The sequence below is a fragment of the Podarcis liolepis genome (genome assembly GCF_965112155.1).
Source record: "Podarcis liolepis genome assembly, chromosome: 9".
NCBI lineage: Eukaryota > Metazoa > Chordata > Lepidosauria > Squamata > Lacertidae > Podarcis > Podarcis liolepis.
The window spans coordinates 42,947,385-42,970,371 of record NC_139564.1 but is presented as its reverse complement, the minus strand read 5'-3'; the positions used below and the strand labels follow the sequence as shown (position 1 = coordinate 42,970,371).

Here is a 22,987-nt window from a genome sequence, read left to right as displayed (position 1 = left end):
ATCTACCTCAATCCATCATTTTGAAGTAGATGACAAACATAATTGGGAAGAATATAAATGGCTTCTGAGTTAATATTAAGAATAGCTACCGGAGTGAGCTGAAAACATTAAAAGGTTATTGCCATTCATCTGGTCTTTTAGAACATCCTAACCATCAATAAGATGCTGTGGTACATGACTAAGATGAAAATGCTTAGCTTAAAATTAGCCAGAAATAGAACCTAAAGAATGCAATAATTTCAACATGGACAACTGGGTCCTTTGGCTGCATTGCTATCTACTATTTCATGTGCTTGAATTTAACTTACTGGTAACTTCCAGGGTTTTTTAATTGCTTATGTTCCATCAGCTCAGGGATTAACAGTCTGTAGCCCTCTGGTTGGTAGATCACAACTCCCATCAGCCCCAGTTTATGGGATGATCAGGTGGTGAGAGTTAGAGTCAAGCAACAACTGGTTAGCCACAGATTTCCCTTCCCTTCATTAACTTGAATTAATTTCACATACAGCTGTGTAGTTGTGTAACTATAAACTTCAGAATCATATAGTTTATGAACAAAACCATTAGATGCAATGCATTTTATTCCTTTTATAATATTATATAAACCACCAACATTATTTATTTGTTTTCAAAAAGGTCTGCTTAGAAAAAAGAATCCTTCCAATCCTAATATAATTACAGTATATGTTCCAGTAAGTGAAATTCATCTTTCTTGAATCTCAACTCAGATACCGAGTCCATTTTTTTTGTCAAATTTATCTGTTAGTTTTTTCAATTTTGTTGGCCTCTAGGAATTTGTTTAGCAATTCCCCAAACTGTTTGCAATTAAAGGCTATTTATAATATCAGAAATTACAATTTTAGTAGCTAATGTAAGATTGGAAGTGAGAGCTGGACCATAAAGAAGGCTGATTGCCGAAGAATTGATGCTTTTGAATTATGGTGTTGGAGGAGACTCTCGAGAGTCTCATGGATTGCAAGAAGATCAAACCTATCCATTCTTAAGGAAATCAGGCCTGAGTGCCCACTGGAAGGACAGATCCTGAAGCTGAGGCTCCAATACTTTGGCCACCTCATAAGAAGCCACCTCATGAGAAGAGAAGACTCCCTGGAAAAGACCCTCATGTTGGGAAAGACTGAGGGCACAAGGAGAAGGGGACGACAGAGGACGAGACTGTTGGACAGTATTCTTGAAGCTACCAAACTGCGGGAGGCAGTGGAAGACAGGAGTGCCTGGCGTGCTCTGGTCCATGGGGTCACGAAGAGTCAGACACGACTAAACAACTAAACAACAACAACAATGTAAGATTAATCATAAGAAGCTTTATCGTGAATAGGTTTTTACCCAAGGCAATCTATAATGCAGTTGTCAGATCAAAAACCAGATGAACCAGGTTATTTGAAAAATAGCTCTAAAATTGTTGCAGCCAACTGTGACCACAAGTGTAAAAAGGACCACCAAAGTTTGTTAGGATAAATGCACGTGACAATTATATTCTGCTATGTTTAATGGGGCTTATAATAATAATATGTATTATTTATACCCCGCCCATCTGGCTGGGTTTCCCCAGCCACTCTGGGCAGCTTACAGCAAAATATTAAAACACAATAATTACAGGAAGTTACTAGGAAGTGTGTTTGGGAGTTCAGCCTAAGAAAAGCAAACCATAATATAGGACTCATCCACCCTTCTGCTTGTCCCGCCACTTTCCCCTGAAGAAACCTGCTCTTTACTGCTGAATTGGAGCAAACATCAATCAGGTTTTCTGTGGATTGACATTTGCTCCAATTCAGCAAACAGAAAACTTCTCGGGCACATACCTAGAAAGCACAAGACAAAAGTGAAAACCTCTTGGGCTCCTGCTTTCTAGGCATAGAGCAAGTGAAGTGTGGATGAGCCCTTTCACAGAAATCAATAATACTAATGGCTGGCTCACTTTCAAATGTGCAAACCGCACTGGCAGCCTGGAATAGTACACTTGGATCTACTGATTGTACAAACTTGGCCTCCCTTTAAAAGTTGGGAGCAAGAGTTTTCTTATGGTGAATGATGGATGGAATTCAATTTCTAAACTGGATGTTAAAGAAACAATTTATGTTCTTATGAACTGGTTCATGTTTCTACCAAACCAGCAGCTTTAGTGAAGTATCAGCAGGAAAAATTGTCCCATATATATATATGGGTCTGTGCTGTACATTCTGAGTTTAACTGACAAGCCCTTCATGTTAATATGAGGATCAACAGAAAGAATAGCTCAAAATCTTATATTGTTACTATGACAGCCTAATTGAATGTTTATCTTTTTCTCTAATATATCAAAGACATTCACCTTTCTATTTGAATCTTCCAAAATTTACATTCCTCACCCCCAGTAGTTGATAAAATTAAAGAAACAGCCTTACTGACAGTGCTCTTTTCTGTTAACGGATACTGGTGAAGAGTTCGTTTCACCTTTGGACTGGAAATATTTCCTTTCTTATAAATAGTTAATCTTCAGCCTCCATAATATCTGTATTGGATGAATAGTCTGAAAATTGTTGTGTTCTGATTTAATGAACTATTTACAGTTCCATAAATATTTGCAATAGCATCCTGGTGTATTCAATACACATGCTTCCCCCAAAAAGTTGGAATGGTTTCAGCAGACAGTGTAATCTGCATCCCCTTTACTAATTTTAGTTAGCTCAGTTGGTTAGAGCGTAGCGCTGATAATGCCAAGTTGCAGGTTTGATCCCCATATGGGCCACCTAAATATTTTTGCATTGCCGGGGGGGGGGGTTGGACTACATGGCCCTTGAGGTCCATTCCAACTCTACAATTCTACAATTCTACCCTGCTCAACATCAAAAAACTAAGATCATGGCCACTGGTCCCATCACCTCCTGGCAAATAGAAGGGGAAGAAATGGAGGCAGTGAGAGATTTTACTTTCTTGGGCTCCATAATCACTGCAGATGGTAACAGCGGCCACGAAATTAAAAGATGCCTGCATCTTGGGAGAAAAGCGATGACAAACCTAGATAGCATCTTAAAAAGCAGAGACATCACCTTGCCAACAAAGGTCCGTATAGTTAAAGCTATGGTTTTCTCAGTAGTGATATATGGAAGTGAGAGCTAGACCATAAAGAAGGCTGAATGCTTTTGAATTATGGTGCTGGAGGAGACTCTTGAGAGTCCAATGGACTGCAAGAAGATTAAACCTATCCATTCTTAAGGAAATCAGCCCTGAATGCTCACTGGAAGGACAGATCCTGAAGCTGAGGCTCCAATACTTTGGCCACCTCATGAGAAGAGAAGACTCCCTGGAAAAGACCCTGATGTTGGTAAAGATTGGGGGCAGAAGGAGAAGGGGACGACAGAGGATGAGATAGTTGGATAGTGTTCTCGAAGCTACTAACATGAGTTTGACCAAACCGTGGGAGGCAGTGGAAGACAGGAGTGCCTGGTGTGCTCTGGTCCATGGGGTCACAAAGAGTCTGACACGACTAAATGACAACAACAATATCTAAAGCAGGGGTGGGAAACTTCTGGCCTTCTAGATGTTGACTTCAGTTCCCATCATTACGTATTGTTGGCTATGCTTGCTTTGGCTGATGTGGTTCCAGCTGGAGAGACACACAGTCTCCCATCGCTGACTTAAATGATCCCTAGTGCAACAGAATTATGTCATATACATGATTTTTGGAGGTAAAGTCTATATATGTATTTTTGAGATATTTGGGTTTTTGAGATACAGCGTAATGACAGCAAAGTTAACCATTAAAAATAAGAATACTATTTAAAAATATGCAGCCAGTTTTTTGGCTGTTACTTGGCTTCTGTACATGGCTCCTGTACATACTCTGATTTTGTATTTCCTTAGAACAGAAATATTTGCCTATACCTATAGGGCAAAGTTACTGGCAATTTATCATATATAAGAAGCCTGACAACTTATTCTTTGTTTTATGAGTAGATACATGATCCTTAAAACTTGCTGCGAATATATTGGTTAGCAATGAAGTTTCTGATTGCGGTGATTCAGAGCCCAACAATGCTAGAGAATAAATTCTTACATGGCATCCACAATGTCCATGCAAAAGAAAAATGAAAGTGAAATTACAATACTGCAATAAAATGCAAGCATAGGCTATAGCAGTGCATTGGATTTATAATGGTAGACTAACAAATGGTAAAGGAAGTTCTGGCTTCCTGTAGGAAGTTATACCCTAATTCTAAAACCTTTACCTGGAAACTAATGAAACTGTCAGTAATTCATCCTAATATATAGAATCTTGCATTGGATTCACAACCTCTCTTCCTAATGCAATAGCAGAGTAGCTACTGGAATGAGTAAAACAACACTGCTGCAATTCAGTTTCATATCTTGTACAACTCCCACCACATTCTAAGGTATCCCAGGCCATTGAATTTCCAGCAATGGGGTGGCCCACGAAAACTGTCAATGTCAACTGTTGGAGCACATCAGCAGTTTTTTGTTTTTCTTCCTTGTTTTGGAACAAAGCAGCTAATTACCTCAGGCAAAGTTGAGATGTGTCAGGAAAGGTTCAGGAAAGAGATGAGTCAATTGCATGGTGAGGTCCCGGGCCCCACAGTTCCCCTCAGAAATAAACACACAGACACAAATATGTTGGGTTAATGGGATATATTAGGCCACAACTTTATTGGCTACAGATGTGAGCAGTTTGGCTTAGGCATTTGGGTGAAGCCAGACTATATCCTGACTTCTGCCCGTCTGTAGGAAGTCTCTCAAGGGTCAACCACCGATAGGGGGAGCCCTATGATATACATCAATTAAGAGCACTCCCAGGGTCACTGATGGGGTTGTGGCATGGCCTTAGCCCACGCCCAGGCTTCAGACAGGAACCACACTCCCGGATCCCTTAACAAGGAGGGGTAGGCGGAGGCAACAACCTCCCCTCCCATAAACAAGGCTTACCCAATGCCTAACATTACAAAGTTGTGACGATGGCCCAAGGTATGTGGAAAAACAAATGGCTGGTGCCAATTTGCCATGTGGAAAAATTCCTACCTGGCCCCCACAACCACATGGCCTACATTAGTCCATAGCAAGGCCAAAAGTCAAGCAATGCAAAAAAGAGAGGGTGAGTGGGCTGGGAGATCCGACGAGAAGGCGAATGGAGACTGCACCCCAGCCACACTGTGGTTTAAACGGCAAGCGGCCATGCTTCCCAGCTAACCCGATTGGTCAGCTGGGGGGCATGATGCAGCTGGGAGCCCTAATGACCTGGACAGCATCCCTCTACCCACTTCCAGGTCACTGGGAGGTCCTCCCTCAATGCCATGCTCCCCCCCGCCCCCCGGTGAAGTGGAGCGGTCCTATCTGCATTCTGAAGCAATTTTAGCTTTTCATGGAATCATTTGTACTACTTGGATTTAACAACTTATCTTGCCTAGGATGTCCCCCTATTTGCTGCATGAGTGCAAGCCAGTCTGTGCTCTGTTGCACCACCGTGATACTTGACATTGGTTTTATCTGTATTAGGCATTAAAAAAAGAAATTCTATCAAAGGCTGCAATCCTTGGAATGCAGTGGAGGAGAGCACTATTGATATGACTCTGCCTAAGTGGGTAGGTAGCAATCACCAGTAGCTAATGGAAAACCCCAAATGGGTTCTTAGGGGCATATTATGGGGCAGGGTGCTGGAGGCTTTGGATGTGGGAACTAAATACTGCAGTTCATTCAACAGGCTCAATCTTCAGGATCCTCAGCAGGTTGAGCTCTGGAGCTGGTGCAGCAAAAACGAACAATACCCAGTGCTGCTAGCCGTGCGAAGCAACAAATCTCGTGCCTTCTCCACATTAGTGCATTTCCTTAGTTCAGCTAAGACGTTGTCAGCATTTATACTTCTCACATACCCCAGGCAGAAGACCATTTGGCCATCAATATTCAGGCCCATCAGCCAAAGTTTTCTTCCATTCTGCTACACAGCATTTGGGGTGATCTCATTCTTTATGCACACAGAATTGCCTTCAGTACTGAACTAAGTAACATACCTTGCCCCTCACTTTCTAACCTGACCAGCAGTATCTGGCAGGGCTCTTTGAATGTGGCAGTGGCTCTACTACTACAATCTCCCCCAGCCTCACTTAGGACTCCATGCAATCAGGACCAATATTCCATATAGTTCTTTTCGTATTAGCTGCTCCCAGCTTCCAAGTGAAGAAGGCAGAAAAAGCCAAAGGATGCATTTATACCTGGGGGTTGCTTTCCTCCAAATGCCTTCTCATTCTTTCCCCAAAGACTGAAATGCTGCTGGAGAGCTGGGTGCTTCTTCAGCTGACAGATCTAAGAGACCTGCTGAATATATTACATTACCGTAGTAACTCAAGCCTCTTTCAAGACTTGACAGAACAAGTGAAATTTCCTGCAGTTATTTCGTACTATGCTACATTCTGACTTATCAAGAAAGTTGACCTTTCTGGCTTCAAAGTGAAACTCTCTCTTCAAAGCAAGAATGTATGGGAAGAAAAACCCAAGCAATTAGAAAGACGAAACTCAACACAAATATCAGTATTTACCCTTTATTGAGTGATCATCTTAATTTTTATTAAAGCGGGCTATCACTTTTTTTAGAGGTAGGCAGCATTGTCAGCATTTATGCTTCTCACACACCCCAAGCAGAAGAACATTTTGGCCATCAAAATTCAGGTCTATTTCAGTCATCAGCAAAAGTTTCTCTCTCTCTCTCTCTCACACACACACACACACACACACAGAGAGAGAGAGAGAGAGAGAGAGAGAGAGACTGTATTTAGGAATAATAGGTCTGGCAGATATTAAAAACCCATTGACTTAAAAAAAAAACACTATTTGAGGATTCTCTCTGTTTGTGCAGATAATAAGTTCGTAACATAATAAGAGGTCTGCTGGATCAGGCCAAAACCCACCTAATCCAGCATCCTGTTTTCACAGTGCCTAGTATGCCTGTAGGAGAAATTCACTGGGAGAAAAATGAGACCAACAACACTTTCCTCAGTTGTGATTCCCAGTAACTGGTACACCTGGCAGACTGTCTCCGGTACTATAGGCAATAAATGGCTATCATGACTAGGGATGGGTTTGCTGTTCTGTACCTGTTTGTCATCTATGTACTTTATGGTAACTCAAACTCAGGCTGCTACAGTTAGCATTTCATTAAGTTTATATGATCTTGTCCCATCTGGTGGTTTGCAACAATTACAATGGTTTTTGACCCTTCTGACAGTGTTGCAAGTGTTGCTTCCAAAATAGGTACTGATATTTACAATACTGTTGTTGTTATTCATTGCCCATCATCAAGTAGCCATTTGTATGCCCTCAGGGATATTGTTATTTGTTTATCTTGCAGTGCTATCTTAATTTTGTCATGCCCCTTTCTCCTTTCTATGTTTTTAAAGGAATTTTAAAAGGCTTGTGCACAAAGTACTTTGAATAAAGTACTTTGCCTTACTATTTTGCTCTTTTTAAAGTTTACTCAATCATTGATCTCTCCCCCCCCCTTTCTCTTTTTCTTTTACTATACTTGCAGTGCTACACTCTCTTCTGTTGGCTTTAAAGTTACATAGTATGATTGGGAAGTGTGACACAACCCCAAATGGATAAAGCTGGATCTACCATCCAGTGCAATAATTAATTGTATAAATATTTTTTTTTGCTTCTGTCTACCATCCTTTCCTTCAGTCTCCCCTCATGCTATGTGCTGAGTAAAGTAACAACTGGCTCTTTCTTTCTTTTGTCCCTGTTCTGTTCCAACAGCCCATTTAGGAATATGTTCCCATTTACTCTGTTTAAGTAACTTTCCTTATTAAGGAGAAAGCTAATGTCCCCACTTGCCCTATACATTTATAGCACTTTAAACAGCCACAGGTTCTCCCAGACTCTTGAGAACTGTAATGAACTACAGTTCCCAGGATTCTTGTGAGGTGGACTGGGAAGCTGTGACTTTTAAGTGATATGATACTGTTTTAAATGTATAGTGCAGATGGGACCTAGATTTATGTGCATGCATGTTGTGCATGTGTTGTGTGGGGAGCTAGATCAGAAAATGGGGATGGGGAAAGGGGCCTTAATGCATTGCTGCTGCTGCATTAGGGATCCCATGCCTGCTGTTGATGATAAGAAGAAAACTCCCAGTGGTGAATGTTGAAAATACCATCCATTCCACCCAAACTAGCCCAAATGTTTCTAAAACGCACCAACAGAATACTTTTCAAACATTCTCCCTCTTGTAATATTTGTGTCCCATCCTCATACAGCTGATGCTAATTTCCCCCAATGTGCCATCAAGATGCCTACAAATCCCAAAAGATATTGAGGAAGCAGCAGTAAGAAGAAACCTAGTTTAGCAGAGAGGGAAGGAGTCTCATGGGCTGTGACTATATAGGTTCTACCCAGTAGACCTGATAACAAATATCAATGCTGGTAAATACTGCAGTTTCATGAGATTGAGCTGTGGAGCTTTATGGGAAAACGAAATCAACAGACACAAGTCAATTCTATTAAAAAGACTCCTCTGAGGCCACTGAAGGATAATACCTTTATCGTGTTTCTTTCCCTACAGCATTGCAAAAATGACTATGAGATTACCATCTCAACAGTGTAATGAGAAGGGGTTAAGTCTGTAGTGTTCCCCATTTGATTACATTCCATTAAAATCTGTGTCATAGGAACGAAAGAAGCTGGGTGAAATCATTGCCCCATTTAAGTCAATTGGCGCTTTGAGATAGAAATCAATGCACTTGAGTTTTAGCCTTGACATCATTCAGTGTTTTGTTTTTAATTTTCTTGCATGAAAATAGATGCACGGCTAAGTTCAGCTTTATTGGATTTGTATTAAATCTGAGTATTTACCAGCTAAATTTTAGCTCCTAAAAAATAATACCACTCAAAGTGACAATGGAGAAAAGGGTATGAAACATACTTAACTATTCCCTTGGAGGTTTGGGCTAAAAAATGATAGCCATTTTCAGTCTGGTTGTATATCTGGTCCATTGAGCAAAATGGTCACAGCCCTTCCTTACTGCCAGACAAAGGCATTGTTGTGTCACAATGATTCTCCACACATTTTCACTCTTTATTTAATTCATTTCATTTAATTCATTTCAAGTGTCACACAATACTTTTTCCGTTATGTTAGATGCATAAGTGATAAATAGCCATACCTATGTAATAAGCAGAGCCTGCTATCTTGCCTACAATCTTATTCGTGTTCTAGACGGGAGTATGTCAATTGGACTGTGTGTCATACCCATACCATCATAACACCTGTTTTGTCAGGAGCTTGTCCTACACTCAAGTAGGACCCTGGCAGAGACACATGGCTGACTGGCATGTTCTCTCCCTCCTAGTCAATCGTTTGGGAGCTTCAAAAGCTTTCTTCAGCCCGAACATCACAGCGACTGATGCCAACAGACATTGGCACACTTAGGGATCCACAGAGTCTTCGCAGCTTGTGTAACAGACCTCAGCAACTCAGCATTTTGGCTAATCTACTTTATTTACATATAAACACACACAGAGCACTGCAACATGGCTCCCTCTCTTCTCTAGCATCAGACAACAAAGAGAAAGAACAAAGGATAATAGTCCCACTTCACGGAACATAGTAACACAAACATCCTGTCTCCATCACTTCCTACTTTGTGGAGTCAAAACATACAACAATCCCATGACTGCAGTCATGGAGCAGGAATTCTAACACATAACACCTGTATCCCTCATGCTCAAAATAGAAATAAGTCACACCAATTAAGTAGGCTGTACTCCCTGAGAGTGTACAGCAATAAGGGCATTTTTCAAAGGTCTTCATTGTATCTGGTTCCATCTCTGCTCTATTTTCCACAATGAGAGCATTTCCCAGAATGCACTTGGACCCAGATCCATGCACCCATGTAGACACAGTAGTGTGAGTTTAAAATGATCAACAATATTTATTAGATATAATTAAGGATCTGTGGAGGGAAAAACTTGATAAATGCTCCTATAAATCTGAGTGCTATAAAAATTAAACCAACTCAGATTGAGCTACCTTGGCTTAAGTACCCAGAGTAGCTAACTATCCACTCATGGCCCGTCATTGCCAACACATCCATTGTTCCTAGGAAATTCTGTCCAGGTCATCCTCTGCTCCAGCTTTGAGGTACTGGTATCTGTGAGCTGAGCAGTCCTGAAAATGAGATCCTGTCCCCACTATATAGTGGGGTAAATACAGTCATGGGTAAATCTGAGGAACCCCCCTTTATATTTTAGAATGTGCTACAAGGTGCTCAATAGATTTCCTTCCCCTAACTCCGCACTGGCTCAGTCAGACAACAATTAGATCTATTAGATCTATTAAACAGTGTGACACAGGCAGAACAGCAACAACCTCCCAGCACTGTTGAAGGCCAATCAGGACACTGAAAGGGAAAAATCCCTACATGGTTCCAAAATTGGCAATTGGCAAAACCCAAGCTGAGGGAAAGGGGTAGAGTGTGGTTGCTGCTAAAGGCCCAACTGAGAAGGCAGAGGGGAGGAGTAAGAACCAGATTAATAAGCCAACCCTGCACACGTCACCAGGTAGACTCAACACCTGCACATGGGGTCATACTCCATCAATGATGGGCCAGGTGTAAAAGGGCCCCCTCAACAGCTGAGCCTAGGTGGGGGAGTGGATATCAGTTCTCTGAATTTTGATGCCATGCATTGCTTGATCTGGATTGAGGAAAAGTTCTGGTAGAACATAGAGAAGCTGTGCAGTACGTATTTTCAAGGGCACAGTGGAAATCACAGAAATTGATAAAGTTATTTTAGCAGCTTGCTGTAACTAATCTCATCAGTTTGACTCTCTTATTTAGAAACATGGTCCTTAAGGAAAAGTAGCATTAATATTCCAGCTTTGTTGTGCACAATAAAGCTGTAATAAAAATCAGATATTGTTTTAAGAAGAGCTGAACTCCCTTCCAATGATTTTTTAAGGAAGAAATAATCACCCAGGCAATCAAATTATGCAATACATTTAAGAAACAGTTTGTGTGACTTTGACAAAATATGAAATATTTTTTCCGAGAGCAACAAATAGGAGATGCAGAAACCATACACCTGGGATTTAGGCAGTCTTGGTCCTAACAGGAAAGTTCTTTAATTTACATTTTAAGTGCTCATCAAGGTAACAGGCAATGAAGTCAGAAGAATGAATGTGTAATAATTTTCCTTTCTCTTGGAGCAGCATAGAAGGGGAAACCCTTCAAGGTCAGATAATTTTAAAAATTCTAATGGCTTTATACTTGCACATGAAACTAAAGTATATGCAATTTAGAAAACAGAGTGGGAGGCTGTGACTGTCCTATGTCTTTATGTTCTTCAATATCTATTTTTAGCACACCTGAGACATTTCTATGACTGTATCATTTTGGTTAGAGGGTGACTGGCTCTGCATAATTGTTAACCTCCAAGGCCAGGATCCAAAGAGCCTCTTAATTATTATTGCAATGGAATTCCAACATACCACTGGAGCTTAACATTCAATCCCCACCCCTGCAGTTCCTTGAGTTGCATTACAGTATCTTCCAAAGCTTTTCCCAAATACACCCCCCTTTATCTTAACCCCTCCTCTATAAAAAGAGGGCCACTTTGTAGAATTTTCTCTGAATATTCTCCACCATATATTGTAGTGGCAGACATTCCCTGTCCCCCCACAGTACCCCAGAACAACATTAGATCTGGGGCACTGCAGAGGATGCAAAATTATTAATGATAAAGTAGCCATTGATACCCTTATTTTGTTTAATCCTCTTTTAAAGCCATCCAAGCTGGTGTCCATTACTATGGACTTTCTTTAGTCTGTTCTGAATCTTCCAACATACAACTGAAGCTCTCCATGGGCCAATAGCACAATCCTATAAGTGTTTAACTGGAATTAGATCCCACCATGTTCAATGGGACTTACAGTCAGTGCATTTAAGACTGCAGCATAAGACTTACATACTGCAGAAGCTGTTTCATACCAACATGTGCCTATTCATCAATAAGACCTGCAAAGGTGGTTTATTTTTCACTATGTTTATTGACACAATTGCTTGGGACATGAGTCTGTATACATATCTGCAGATTACTTCTATGTCTTCAGAGAATTGGGCATTTCAAAACACAAAGGATTACAGAAAATTTAGTTCAAATAGGCTAGTGGGTAACATTGTTTTACTGCATCCCTGATTCTCTTCTGTAGGAGTTTAGGGATTCGGAGGTGAAAGACTGGGCATCCAGCCAACAGATCCAGAACTTACGTAGGTAGTGTGACCACCTGAATAATTAACAGAGAAGATTTGGGAGGCTTGTGGAGGAGTAAGGGGGCTTTTGGAGTTCAGTATTCCAAACGTTTACAGGTTTGAGTGGTGAAAGAATCACAAAAGAACAGGGTGGCTTTTAAAGGATGGTTTACTGGTGATCAAAAGAGGAATGTTTGTTTTGTTTCTGCTTAACTAAGAAAGGGGTGAATCTGGGCTTTAGGATGAGTTTAAAATAGGGTTCTGCACAGGGGCCCCACCAACCCCGTGGCTATGTTCCAGGAGCTCCCTATCAGGATGGCCCAGGGACCATGTGTACTGAGTGGAGGTCAAATGTAATTAAATAAACATTTTCCCATTGCTTAATTATGTGCAGTAGAGAAATCTTTGTTTACATTTAACAAAGACCTCGGAATCCCACAGAGTCCTGCAGTGTCAGAAGCTGCAGTCTCCAACCAAGGAGCCAGACAAAGGTGCAGGACTCTGAACTTGTTGCTGGAGATCAGGAAATCACTGGACATCCATACCTGTAAGCCTGGAGCCCAGATCTTCACAGGCACATTACCCTGAGGAGCCTAGTGCCCCTCATAGGACCACACTGATCCAACATTACAGGGAGAGCACCAAGCAGGAGGCTATGGAACTGAGGCGGTGTGCTCGTTTTCAGGACAGAGGGTTGGCCCTTTAAGAATCTTAAAGTTATCTATTGGTGTGGGTGTGTGGACTCTGAAGGCTGCATAATCATAATTAAAAGTCTCGATTTGCTCTGAACCTCTTCAGCAGAGTAAGATTCTTCTCCTGGAGCTATCTGTGGTCATGCAACTTCTAATGCCTCATGAGTTCCAACTTCAGACTGACCATGACAGTAAATGACTTTCCAGCATTCTAGACTGTATCTTTTCTCTGTCCTTAGATACCTACTAAGTAAGTTCTGCTCCACTTCCAGGTACTCAAAATCAAGTGAATGGGTTATACATGCTTTATTTTTCCTGTGCTAGTGCTTTCTTTGTCTGCAGATTCCATTTGCTGTTTACTCTGTGAAAAAAGCAGATCAATTCCTATACTTGTTGCCTCCAAAGTTGAGTCTCTAGCTCAGTTCTTCAGTGCAGTGGTCCACACTGCAGGAATAGATATCTTGGAATTACAAACTTGACTGACAAACCCAAGTGTGGTTCAGTGGATGATGCATAGTGCTTTCACTAGCGTCATACCTAGTAGGGTTATGGATTTACACTTGGCATTTCTCCATGCTTATGGTAAACAGAAATCTTTACCTTTGGCAGAGGTATGATATTGTTGCTTGAGTGTAGGATTTGGAATGTGAAAATCTGTTGGTTTATTTCTCCAGGTGGTCATGAAGCTCAATGAGTGACCATAAGCAAATTATAATCTTAGCCTATCCCATTTTATAGCTCAGCTTAACCTACTGGGGAGGATAAAATGGAATGGCTCCATATCCTTCTTTTTAAAAACTTATTCATACCTATACCCGCCTTTCTCCTAAAAAAATAAATATTAAATTCAAAGCTGATAACAGTATAAATAAACATGCCAGTCTAAACTCCATTTATTTATCTATATTTGAAAATCTATGCCCTACCTTTCTACTAAATAGTCTTCAAGGTGTCTCCAAGGAACACTAGGATATAAATGGGATATATATTCTTGTTTTTTTCCTTACAGGATACCATAAATTGGACCATAAAACTAGAATGCATATATTTAACTATACGATGGAATGAAATGAACTATACCATAAACTGGAATATGTATTCAAAAACGTATTTTAAAATACAGAAAGGTTTGTAGCTAAGAGAAAGACATTTCTCAAAAGAAAGACTTTGTGTCCTCTATGTTGGATACAGGAGATTTTAATTTGATGCCTGGTACTTTCATGGATCTATGGATTCTTCTAAGCATTATTGAAAGTTGCTGTTCTTCACTACTTTTTCCTGTTGAATGCATTTGATAATGCTTTCCTCTTTTTGTGGGAATGTGGCAAAGATACTTTATCTAAGATGGATGGAAGAATGAGCTGAGCCTAAATAGAATTTTCTAGAAATCTTATGCAAATTGCTTTCTTGGCTATGTATCTATTTCTCTGTCATCCTTAAGTAGCAAGAAACAAGGCAGTTATTGATTATTGCGGCTCCGACTGTCTGAATCCACATTTCACGGCATTGGCCTTAATTGTGAAATATGTCAAATATGATTTAGAAACAGGCCAAATTCACAGAAGTTGGCATTCTGCCAGACATGGGATATCCATGCTTCCAATCATCAGTAAATCAAAACTACAAGAGACTATAATGAATTTACTTGAATAGATGTCTTCTGCTTTCCTAAGACATTATTATGTCACAGGCTTCCTCTTTCTAGGAACCCTAGTCAGTTGGGTGTATTTTTGCACTTTTGTTTTTTAAAATGCCAAAATTATACAGTTGAGAAAAGCACAAGGGTCAGAAGAAAAATTCTGATTCAGTCTCAGTGCAAGGTTTGGAATATACCTTTGTATGATGCAATCTAATCTCAGGTGTCTAGTCCTGCTATCTTATTGTTCCTAGAAGAGAGGCACATCATTGAGAAGACATTGGTCTAACCTTGGAGATGAAAATGTGACATCTGTTTGTTAATATTCTTATATATATATTTATACCCTGCCTTTTCCTGTTATGGGACTCAAGGCGGTTTACAGATAAAGCCAAGAATTGCTAAAAACATAGAAAAAATCTATCATTAAAAACAATTAAACATTAATACTGCTAGAAGCTTAGGTGCAAGTTACTCTGTGGGTAGTAGCACCTTTTACTAGCTTTTGCTGGTAAGACAGCCAAAATCATTATTAGTTTGGGATAGCTTGACTTCTGTTGTCCATGCACTAGTAGCCTCTAATAGTGGATTATTGCAACCTGGCACTGCCCCTGAGGTGGTCCAGAAGCTAGTGCAAAATGTAGTGGTTTGATTGCTCAGAGGGCCAGGCTATTACCCCCCCTCTCTGCATCCCAATGTCCATAATTGAACTAGCAACTCCCAATTGTTACTTTCCAATCTCTATCATCTTAGTCCTCTTTTATAGTCTAACCTTATATCCCTGTACCCTTTTGCTTCTGGGAACCACAACATTTTAGCATTCATTAAGTTTATAGTAGTCCTTAAGGTAGCTTTTAAATTTTTTCCACTCCTCTTCCACCGTCTCTTTTCGTTGGTCACGGATTCTGCCTGTCATCTCGGCCAATGTCATATAGTCCATCACTTTCATCTGCCATTCTTCCACAGTGGGTAAATCTTGTGTCTTCCAATACTTTGCGATGAGTATTCTTGCTGCTGTTGTGGCATACATAAAAAAAGTTCTATCTTTCTTTGTCACCAATTGGCCGACAATGCCCAAGAGAAAGGCCTCTGGTTTTTTAGGAAAGGTACATTTAAGTACCTTTTTCATTTCATTGTAGATCATTTCCCAGAAGGCCTTAATCTTCGGGCATGTCCACCAAAGGTGATAAAAGGTACCTTCAGTCTCTTTACACTTCCAACATTTATTATCGGGCAAATGATAGATTTTTGCCAGCTTGACTGGGGTCATGTACCACCTGTATACCATTTTCATAATGTTTTCCTTTAAGGCATTACATGCCGTAAATTTAATACCGGTGTTCCATAACCATTCCCAGTCAGCTGACATAATGTTATGTCCAACATCCTGAGCCCACTTGATCATAGCCGATTTAACTGTTTCATCCTGTGTGTTCCATTTCAACAGCAAGTTGTACATTCTAGATAAATTCTTAGTATTGGGTTCTAACAGTTCGGTTTCTAATTTTGATTTTTCCACCTGGAAACCGATTTTCCTGTCCTGTTTAAAAAATTCCATTATTTGACGATATTGGAACCAATTTTCTACTTTATGCTTCAATTTCTCCTGACTTTGTAGTTTGAACTTATCTCCATCCTGTTCTAAAATTTCCCAATACTTCGGCCATCCGACCTCCATATTGAGTTTCTTCACTGCTTTAGCCTCCACTGGTGAGACCCATCTAGGGGTTTTGTTTTCCAATAGATCTTTATATCTTATCCAAACATTAAACAATGCTTTTCTAACAATGTGATTTTTAAAGGCACTGTTAACTTTATCATACCAAAGATATGCATGCCAACCAAAAGCATTATTAAAACCTTCCAGATCCAAGATGTCCGTGTTCTCGAGGAGCATCCATTCTTTCAGCCAGCAAAAAGCTGCTGCCTCGTAGTACAATTTTAGGTCCGGCAGGGCAAAACCCCCTCTTTCTTTAGCATCTGTCAATATCTTAAATTTAATTCGGGGCTTTTTGCCCTGCCAGACAAATTTCGAAATGTCTTTGTGCCACCTCTTAAAACATTCCATCTTGTCAAGAATCTGCAAGGTCTGAAACAAAAATAGCATTCTAGGCAATACATTCATTTTGATTACTGCAATTCGGCCTAACATTGACAATTTCAAATTTGACCATATTTCTAGATCTTTTTTAATTTCTGACCAACATTTTTCATAGTTGTCCTTATACAAATTCACATTCTTAGATGTTAAGTAAACCCCTAGATATTTCACCTTCTTTACCACAGTCAAACCTGTTTCCTCTTGAAATTTCTCCTTTTCCATATCTGTTAAGTTTTTCCCTAAAACTTTGGTTTTTTGCTTGTTCAACTTAAATCCAGCTACCTGGCCAAACTGTTGTATTATTTCTAAAACCTTTTTCGTACTAGTGTTTGGCTCTTGCAAAGTCAATACTAAGTCATCTGCAAACGCTCTTAACTTATAATGTTTAGCTCCGACCTGCACACCTTTGACCTGCTGGTCATTTCTTATCATATTCAGCAACACCTCCAGAACTGAAATAAAAAGTAATGGGGAAATCGGGCACCCCTGTCGTGTTCCTTTTTCTATCTTAAGTTCCTCAGTCACAACATTATTTACAATCAGTTTAGCTTTTTGTTCAGAATATATTGCAGCCATACCATTCTCAAAACCCTGGCCTACCCCCATCCCATGGAGATTCTTCCTCATAAAACTCCAAGAAATATTGTCAAAGGCTTTCTCCGCGTCCACAAAAATCAATACTGCTTTAGTGTTTATATTCACCTCTAGCTTTTCCAAAATGTCTATTACATTCCTTACATTGTCTGCCAGGTGTCTTTTAGGGAGAAAGCCTGCTTGGTCCTTATGAATCTTCTCCATCAAGACTCTTTTAAATCTTTTTGCCAAAATGTCTGCAAAAATTTTGTAATCCACATTAAGGAGTGATATTGGGCGGTAGTTCTTGAGTTGGGTCTTTTCAGTCTCTGACTTTGGTATGAGTGAAATATATGCCTCTTCCCACGATTCAGGTGCCCTTTTTCCCTCAAGGATCTCATTACAAACTTCTCTTAGTGGTTGAGTCAGCCATTCCTTCAGCGATTTGTAGTATCTGGAAGTCAGTCCATCTGGTCCCGGAGATTTGCCCAGTTGCATATTCTGAATGGCAGCCTCTATCTCTTGTTCTGAGATTCTCTGGTTCAAGTCCATCTTACTTTGATGAGAGATGTTTTGTAATCCATATTTTCCAAGGAATTTGTCTATATCTTCTTCATTTTGCGGGCCTTGAGTGTAGAGTTTTTTAAAATAACTTAAAAAGCAATTTCTAATTTCATTAGGTTTGGATATGTTCTTTCCATCCACCTCTAAGCTTGTAACTGTATTTAGTTTCTGCCTTTTCTTCAGTTGCCATGCCAAAAGTTTACCACATTTATTTGCTGATTCAAAAGTCTTTTGCTTCATTTGCTTTATCTTCCATTCAATCTCTTGGTTCATACATGGGCTTGCCTTTTGGCCCACAGGCTAACTTCAAGGTGCTGGTTTTAGTGCATGAAAAAGCTTGGCATTAGGATTCCTGAAAGATCACCCCACCCTTTATATATCCAAATGATCACTGCACTATGCCAGGCCTCCTGCAAATACCATCTCACCAAGAGCTCCATTCCACACAACATATGAATCTGGTCTTTAAATGTTGTGGTGCCTACCTTTTGGAATTCCCTCCTGCTAAATATTAGACAGGGTCAACTCTTTTCAGCCCATAAGGTGGACCTTCTTCTTCCAACAAACTCTTTAAGAAGAGATCTTTCCCGGTCTGCATCTGTATCGGAGATGGTTTACTTTTTGTATGCTTGCCGTTCTTGGTTCCTTTGGAAAACAGGGTTGGGTATCAATTTAAGAAATAAATAAAATCTAATTATGAATTGAGAACAGTGCCTAATTGCGGTTTCCTTTGAGACAGAAAGAGAGAGTTAGTCATACTCTAAATGGTATATCAATGACATTCCAATAAATTGGAAACAATCTCAGGTCCACGTGTTTTGTTTTACTTGCGTGGTTCCCTGTGTTTTGTTGTCAACAAGCTCCCAGTTATCTATATGAACAGTTGTTTGTATGAAGAGTTGTAAAAGCTCATTACAACACCTTTTAATTAAAAGATGGTACCACAAAACCTTTTTGCCAGATACTTGGGCTCAAATGGTTTGCTGGTTTGCTTTTGGGAATTTTTTTAAAGCATTGTAGAAAAAAATAGATTTAGGTGAATTTTAGTTTCAAAAGGAAACTTCTTTGCCTTGCTTTTTTCAATTATTCCTCAACATGAAGCACACTAGCTAAATATCATTAGCTGCAATGAAATTTTATTTTTGACATTCAAGAAAACAAGCTATCTAGTGGCTTGTCAAATCCATTTTACACCTTGATCCTCAAGTTATGCATAGTGTGGCTTGCACAACAGAGCTGAATTAGCATCCTGTGTGCCAGGCAAATATTTCCTGCTGTGCTTTCCTGTTCATTTCTGTTGAGTTTCTGTATATGCAAAGCCATCAAACAGTAATGATATCATTTGTCTTGAGAACAACCTAGTGTCATTAAGATTCCCATTTTACAGATGGAGAGCTGGGGCAGAGAGAGGGTGAATAGGAACTGTTCTTTCTGCTGCATGTGAAAGTCAGTTTTCATGTATTATTCAATTGCTTACACTGAAAAGCTCCATGGTTTGTTGCTTGCATACACCAGGCTGGTCACTTGTACCTTACACCCCCCCCACCCACATTTGCATAAAATTTGCACATGGTAATTTATATCTACAGATGCAAATTTAGAAATAGTTTAAGTAGCACTGCATCAACTTTTCAATTTTTTTATTATTTTTAACATGAAAAATAAGGTTTCAAGCAGTTCTCCCCAGGAGTTTGCTACCCTAGTGGCCTGTCACATTTTCCCCAGCTGTCTCCAGCTCCTCTAGCCTGCTATTAAAAGAAAAAAAGTTTAGGGGTTCTTTGCTACAGGATTCCAGCCATCCAGAGATCATTGAGTGAGCATGATGGCCTGAATATGCTGCAAAGCAAATAGTAAAATTATGCAAACGAGAACCACTCTGAATGAGGAGGGTAGCAGATACTTTCCCATTGCTAAGAGAACTACGTCTTCTTCTATGGCGATCACTCGAGCCGAGTAAGATTGTCTTCCATAAACCCGGTTTTAACAGTGAGTCCATAAATGACTGTGGAGGCTATTTCTGGATCCATACTTCCTTCCACAGTGGGGACATAGGGTTCTGGGTGGGAGTTGATCATGGTGAGGGTTTGCCAAGCGTGCCTTCCTCCTAGCACATTTCTCCCTTTCATCCTGAGTTTGAGTGTCTTCAAAGCCCACGACACCTTTGGTAAAGGCTGTTCTCTAATTGGAGCGCTTGCAGGCCAGTGTTTCCCAGTTGTCAGTGTTTATGCTACATTTTTAAAGATTTGCCTTTAGAGAGTCTTTAAACTTCTTTTGTTGACCACCAGCATTACACTTTTCATCTTTAAGTTTGGAGAACTATATGAGACCCCCCCTGGCTTGCCACACTGGCTGGCAGCAGTTTTCTTGCTTGCCACACTGAGTTTTACTCCAATCCAGCTCTCAAAAGGGGTGCAAAGTAAAATAAAAATAAAAAATCGGGACGTGTGTGTGTGTGTGTGTGTGTGTGTGTGTGTGTTTTGGAGGTGCAATGTGCCCTGTTTTGGCTCAGAACCCATGACTTTTGCCTCTTAATAGCATGTCTTTTGCCAGGACATATACTGGCAGCTTGCGATGCTCTGAATGCATTCCCTTGCCACAGTTTCATAGCAGCCGCTTGCTTGGAAGGGTTCCATATCCCCTGTCCTTCGTAGAGCATAGACCAATGTGCCCCTTTTTTATTGGTTTTCCTCATTAGTAATGTAGACAGACATTCAAAAAGGAATGTGTTTATAAGCAAAAAAAGGTTAGATGCTCTTATCTATTTTCTCTGTCCTTCAATGTTTTAAAAAGAGCATTTCCTTTGCAGTGGATTCCTCTTATGTTTCTCGCCTTTCAAGATTTTATTGGTTTATTTTTCGCTGCTCATGTCAGGATATGGATGCAGAATGTTGATTAGAAAATATTGAGTACAGCCCCAAACAGCTGTATTAGCTCCCAATTCCACCCACCCATATATCTGTATTAGCCCGTACTGGTTTTCTACTGTTTGTTGAAATCTATAAATTAAATTCAAACATTTTTTAATATTTATGGAACTTTAACAAATCCACTATATCTCTGATTCATAACACTTTCCTTTCCTTTTCGTCCTGTTTGTTTAGGCAGAGGGTGTCGAAAAGATGTTTAGGTGGTGGACACTTGTTTCTTTCCTTGGAGGCATCTTACTGGGTGTGGAAGGATGGCCAGCAAAAGAAGGATATGACTTCAAAAGCTATCAGCCTCTTGTACGATTACGCCACAAGGTACTGATGTTCTCTGCCAACACTGTTTGCTTTTTCGTTTAAAATTTTATCCCTAGGGCTGCATATTATTCACATGAATTCTTGTAGAATTGTAGAGTTGGAAAGGACCCAAAAAGTCTAGTCCAAGCCCTTGCAATGCAGGAATTACAGCTACAGAATCCATGATAGACACTATAAGGTTTACTTTCATCAGCATACTCTTTGGAAAAAATAAATAAAAAATAATTCATTGTATTTTGAAAGATTGCTAAGATCAGCAGAGAGGCTCTTGGTTTCACCACCCTCAGAGGTTCAATGGTGATGGTCCAAGAAAGGGCCTTGTTTGTGGCAACCCCTGCTCCCAGGTGTGGGCTTTGCTCCCCATGGGCATGTATCAGGTGTCCTTGTTGTACAGCTTTTGTCATATGCTGAATATGGAGCTTTTTACTCTGGACATTGACAGCTGAGAGATGACCTACCTTTATTCTCTGAGTTAAATTGTTTATCAAGTATTAGTCTTATCTGATTTTAAAATGTATAATTTAAATGGTTTTGCTGTAACCTACGCGGGTGGTGCTGTGGGTTAAACCACAGAGCCTAGGACTTGCTGATCAGAAGGTCAGTGGTTCGAATCCTCGCGATGGGGTGAGCTCCCGTGGCTCAGTCCCTGCTCCTGCCAACCTAGGAGTTCAAAAGCACATCGAAGTGCAAGTAGATAAATAGGTACCACTCCAGCGGGAAGGTAAACAGCGTTTCTGTGCGCTGCTCTGGTTTGCCAGAAGCAGCTTAGTCATGCTGGCCACATGACCTGGAAGCTGTACGCCGGCTCCCTTGGCCCATAAAGCAAGATGAGTGCCACAACCCCAGTGTCGGCCACGACTGCACCTAATGACTTTTACCTTTACCCTTATGGTGAAAGACAGCGTAATAATATAATATAATATAATATAATATAATATAATATAATATAATATAATAATTATATTTTGACCTAGTTGGTTGATGATATAGCTTACAAAATACTATCCTACGCATTTGTTAAGTTATTCCCACTGTGGCCCTATTCCAAATGCCTGCCTTATCTGAAGTGTGCAATGCAATCACAGGGAAAAACCCAGGACTTACTGACATTAGATTAGCTTCCTCAAAGAGGTTTGTTTGGGACCTACTTTACAGTTTTTTGAAAGTGCAGGTTAAGGATGTTTTCATTTAGCCTGCTTTTAAAGATATCATCTGCCTTCTTTATTATGGTTGCTAATGTTAGTGTTTTTAATGTACAGGGTTGGGGTTTAATTAATTTGTTATCTATACTCTTGTATACCTCCCTGGAATCTCTTTTGATGTAATGCAGTGTAGGAATGTTTTTAAATACACAAATCTTAAACACCACAGACACTGAGGTTTGGTGCTCAGAAGACCCAAGACTGGAGGGTCTTATGTCTCAGATCATGTACATATTACATACAGCCCAATTGAATGGTACAAATACAGGAATTAAGTATGCAAGACTTGGGTGTGGGGGCCGTTTCTTTAAATAGTAAATTGTCCAGGTGGAGTTGTAAGGATGCATTACCTTTCTGACTGAAGACTCTTTTATTTGTATTGCGAGCAGTAAATAAATAGCAAGCACTGAGGCTGTAGTTCATTGCAGTTGAAAAATTGAGTGCAGAATATCACCCCCCCCCCACTTCACTTGTTGCTGAAGTGATGGTTGCCCCATCCTTTGTGGGTGAAGGCACATGGCTGGAGGATCCAAATTCAATAGGCTGTATCCTGAATCCATCTTATGTCTCTGGTTTGCCAGCAAATACTGATGAGAAGGCTGTAGTTATGTAGGATCTTCAAGCTCTGCACAGAGGAAGTACAGTGGTACCTCGGGTTACGTACGCTTCAGGTTACAGACTCCACTAACCCAGAAATAGTGCTTTAGGTTAAGAACTTTGCTTCAGGAT

At 40.2% G+C, this 22,987-nt stretch overlaps 1 protein-coding gene across 4 annotated transcripts in view; it reads left to right on the top strand.

The window, feature by feature from the left end:
• The window catches only part of FSTL5 (follistatin like 5), a 322,690-nt gene that overhangs the window by 17,921 nt on the left and 281,782 nt on the right, over positions 1-22,987 (top strand). For all 4 annotated transcript variants that reach the window (XM_083520282.1, XM_083520280.1, XM_083520281.1 and 1 more), the window contains exon 2: positions 20,916-21,056. In XM_083520282.1, the coding sequence (XP_083376408.1) occupies positions 20,934-21,056 (123 nt within the window). In that variant the 5' untranslated portion in view covers positions 20,916-20,933. The remainder of the gene's footprint in view (positions 1-20,915; positions 21,057-22,987) is intronic.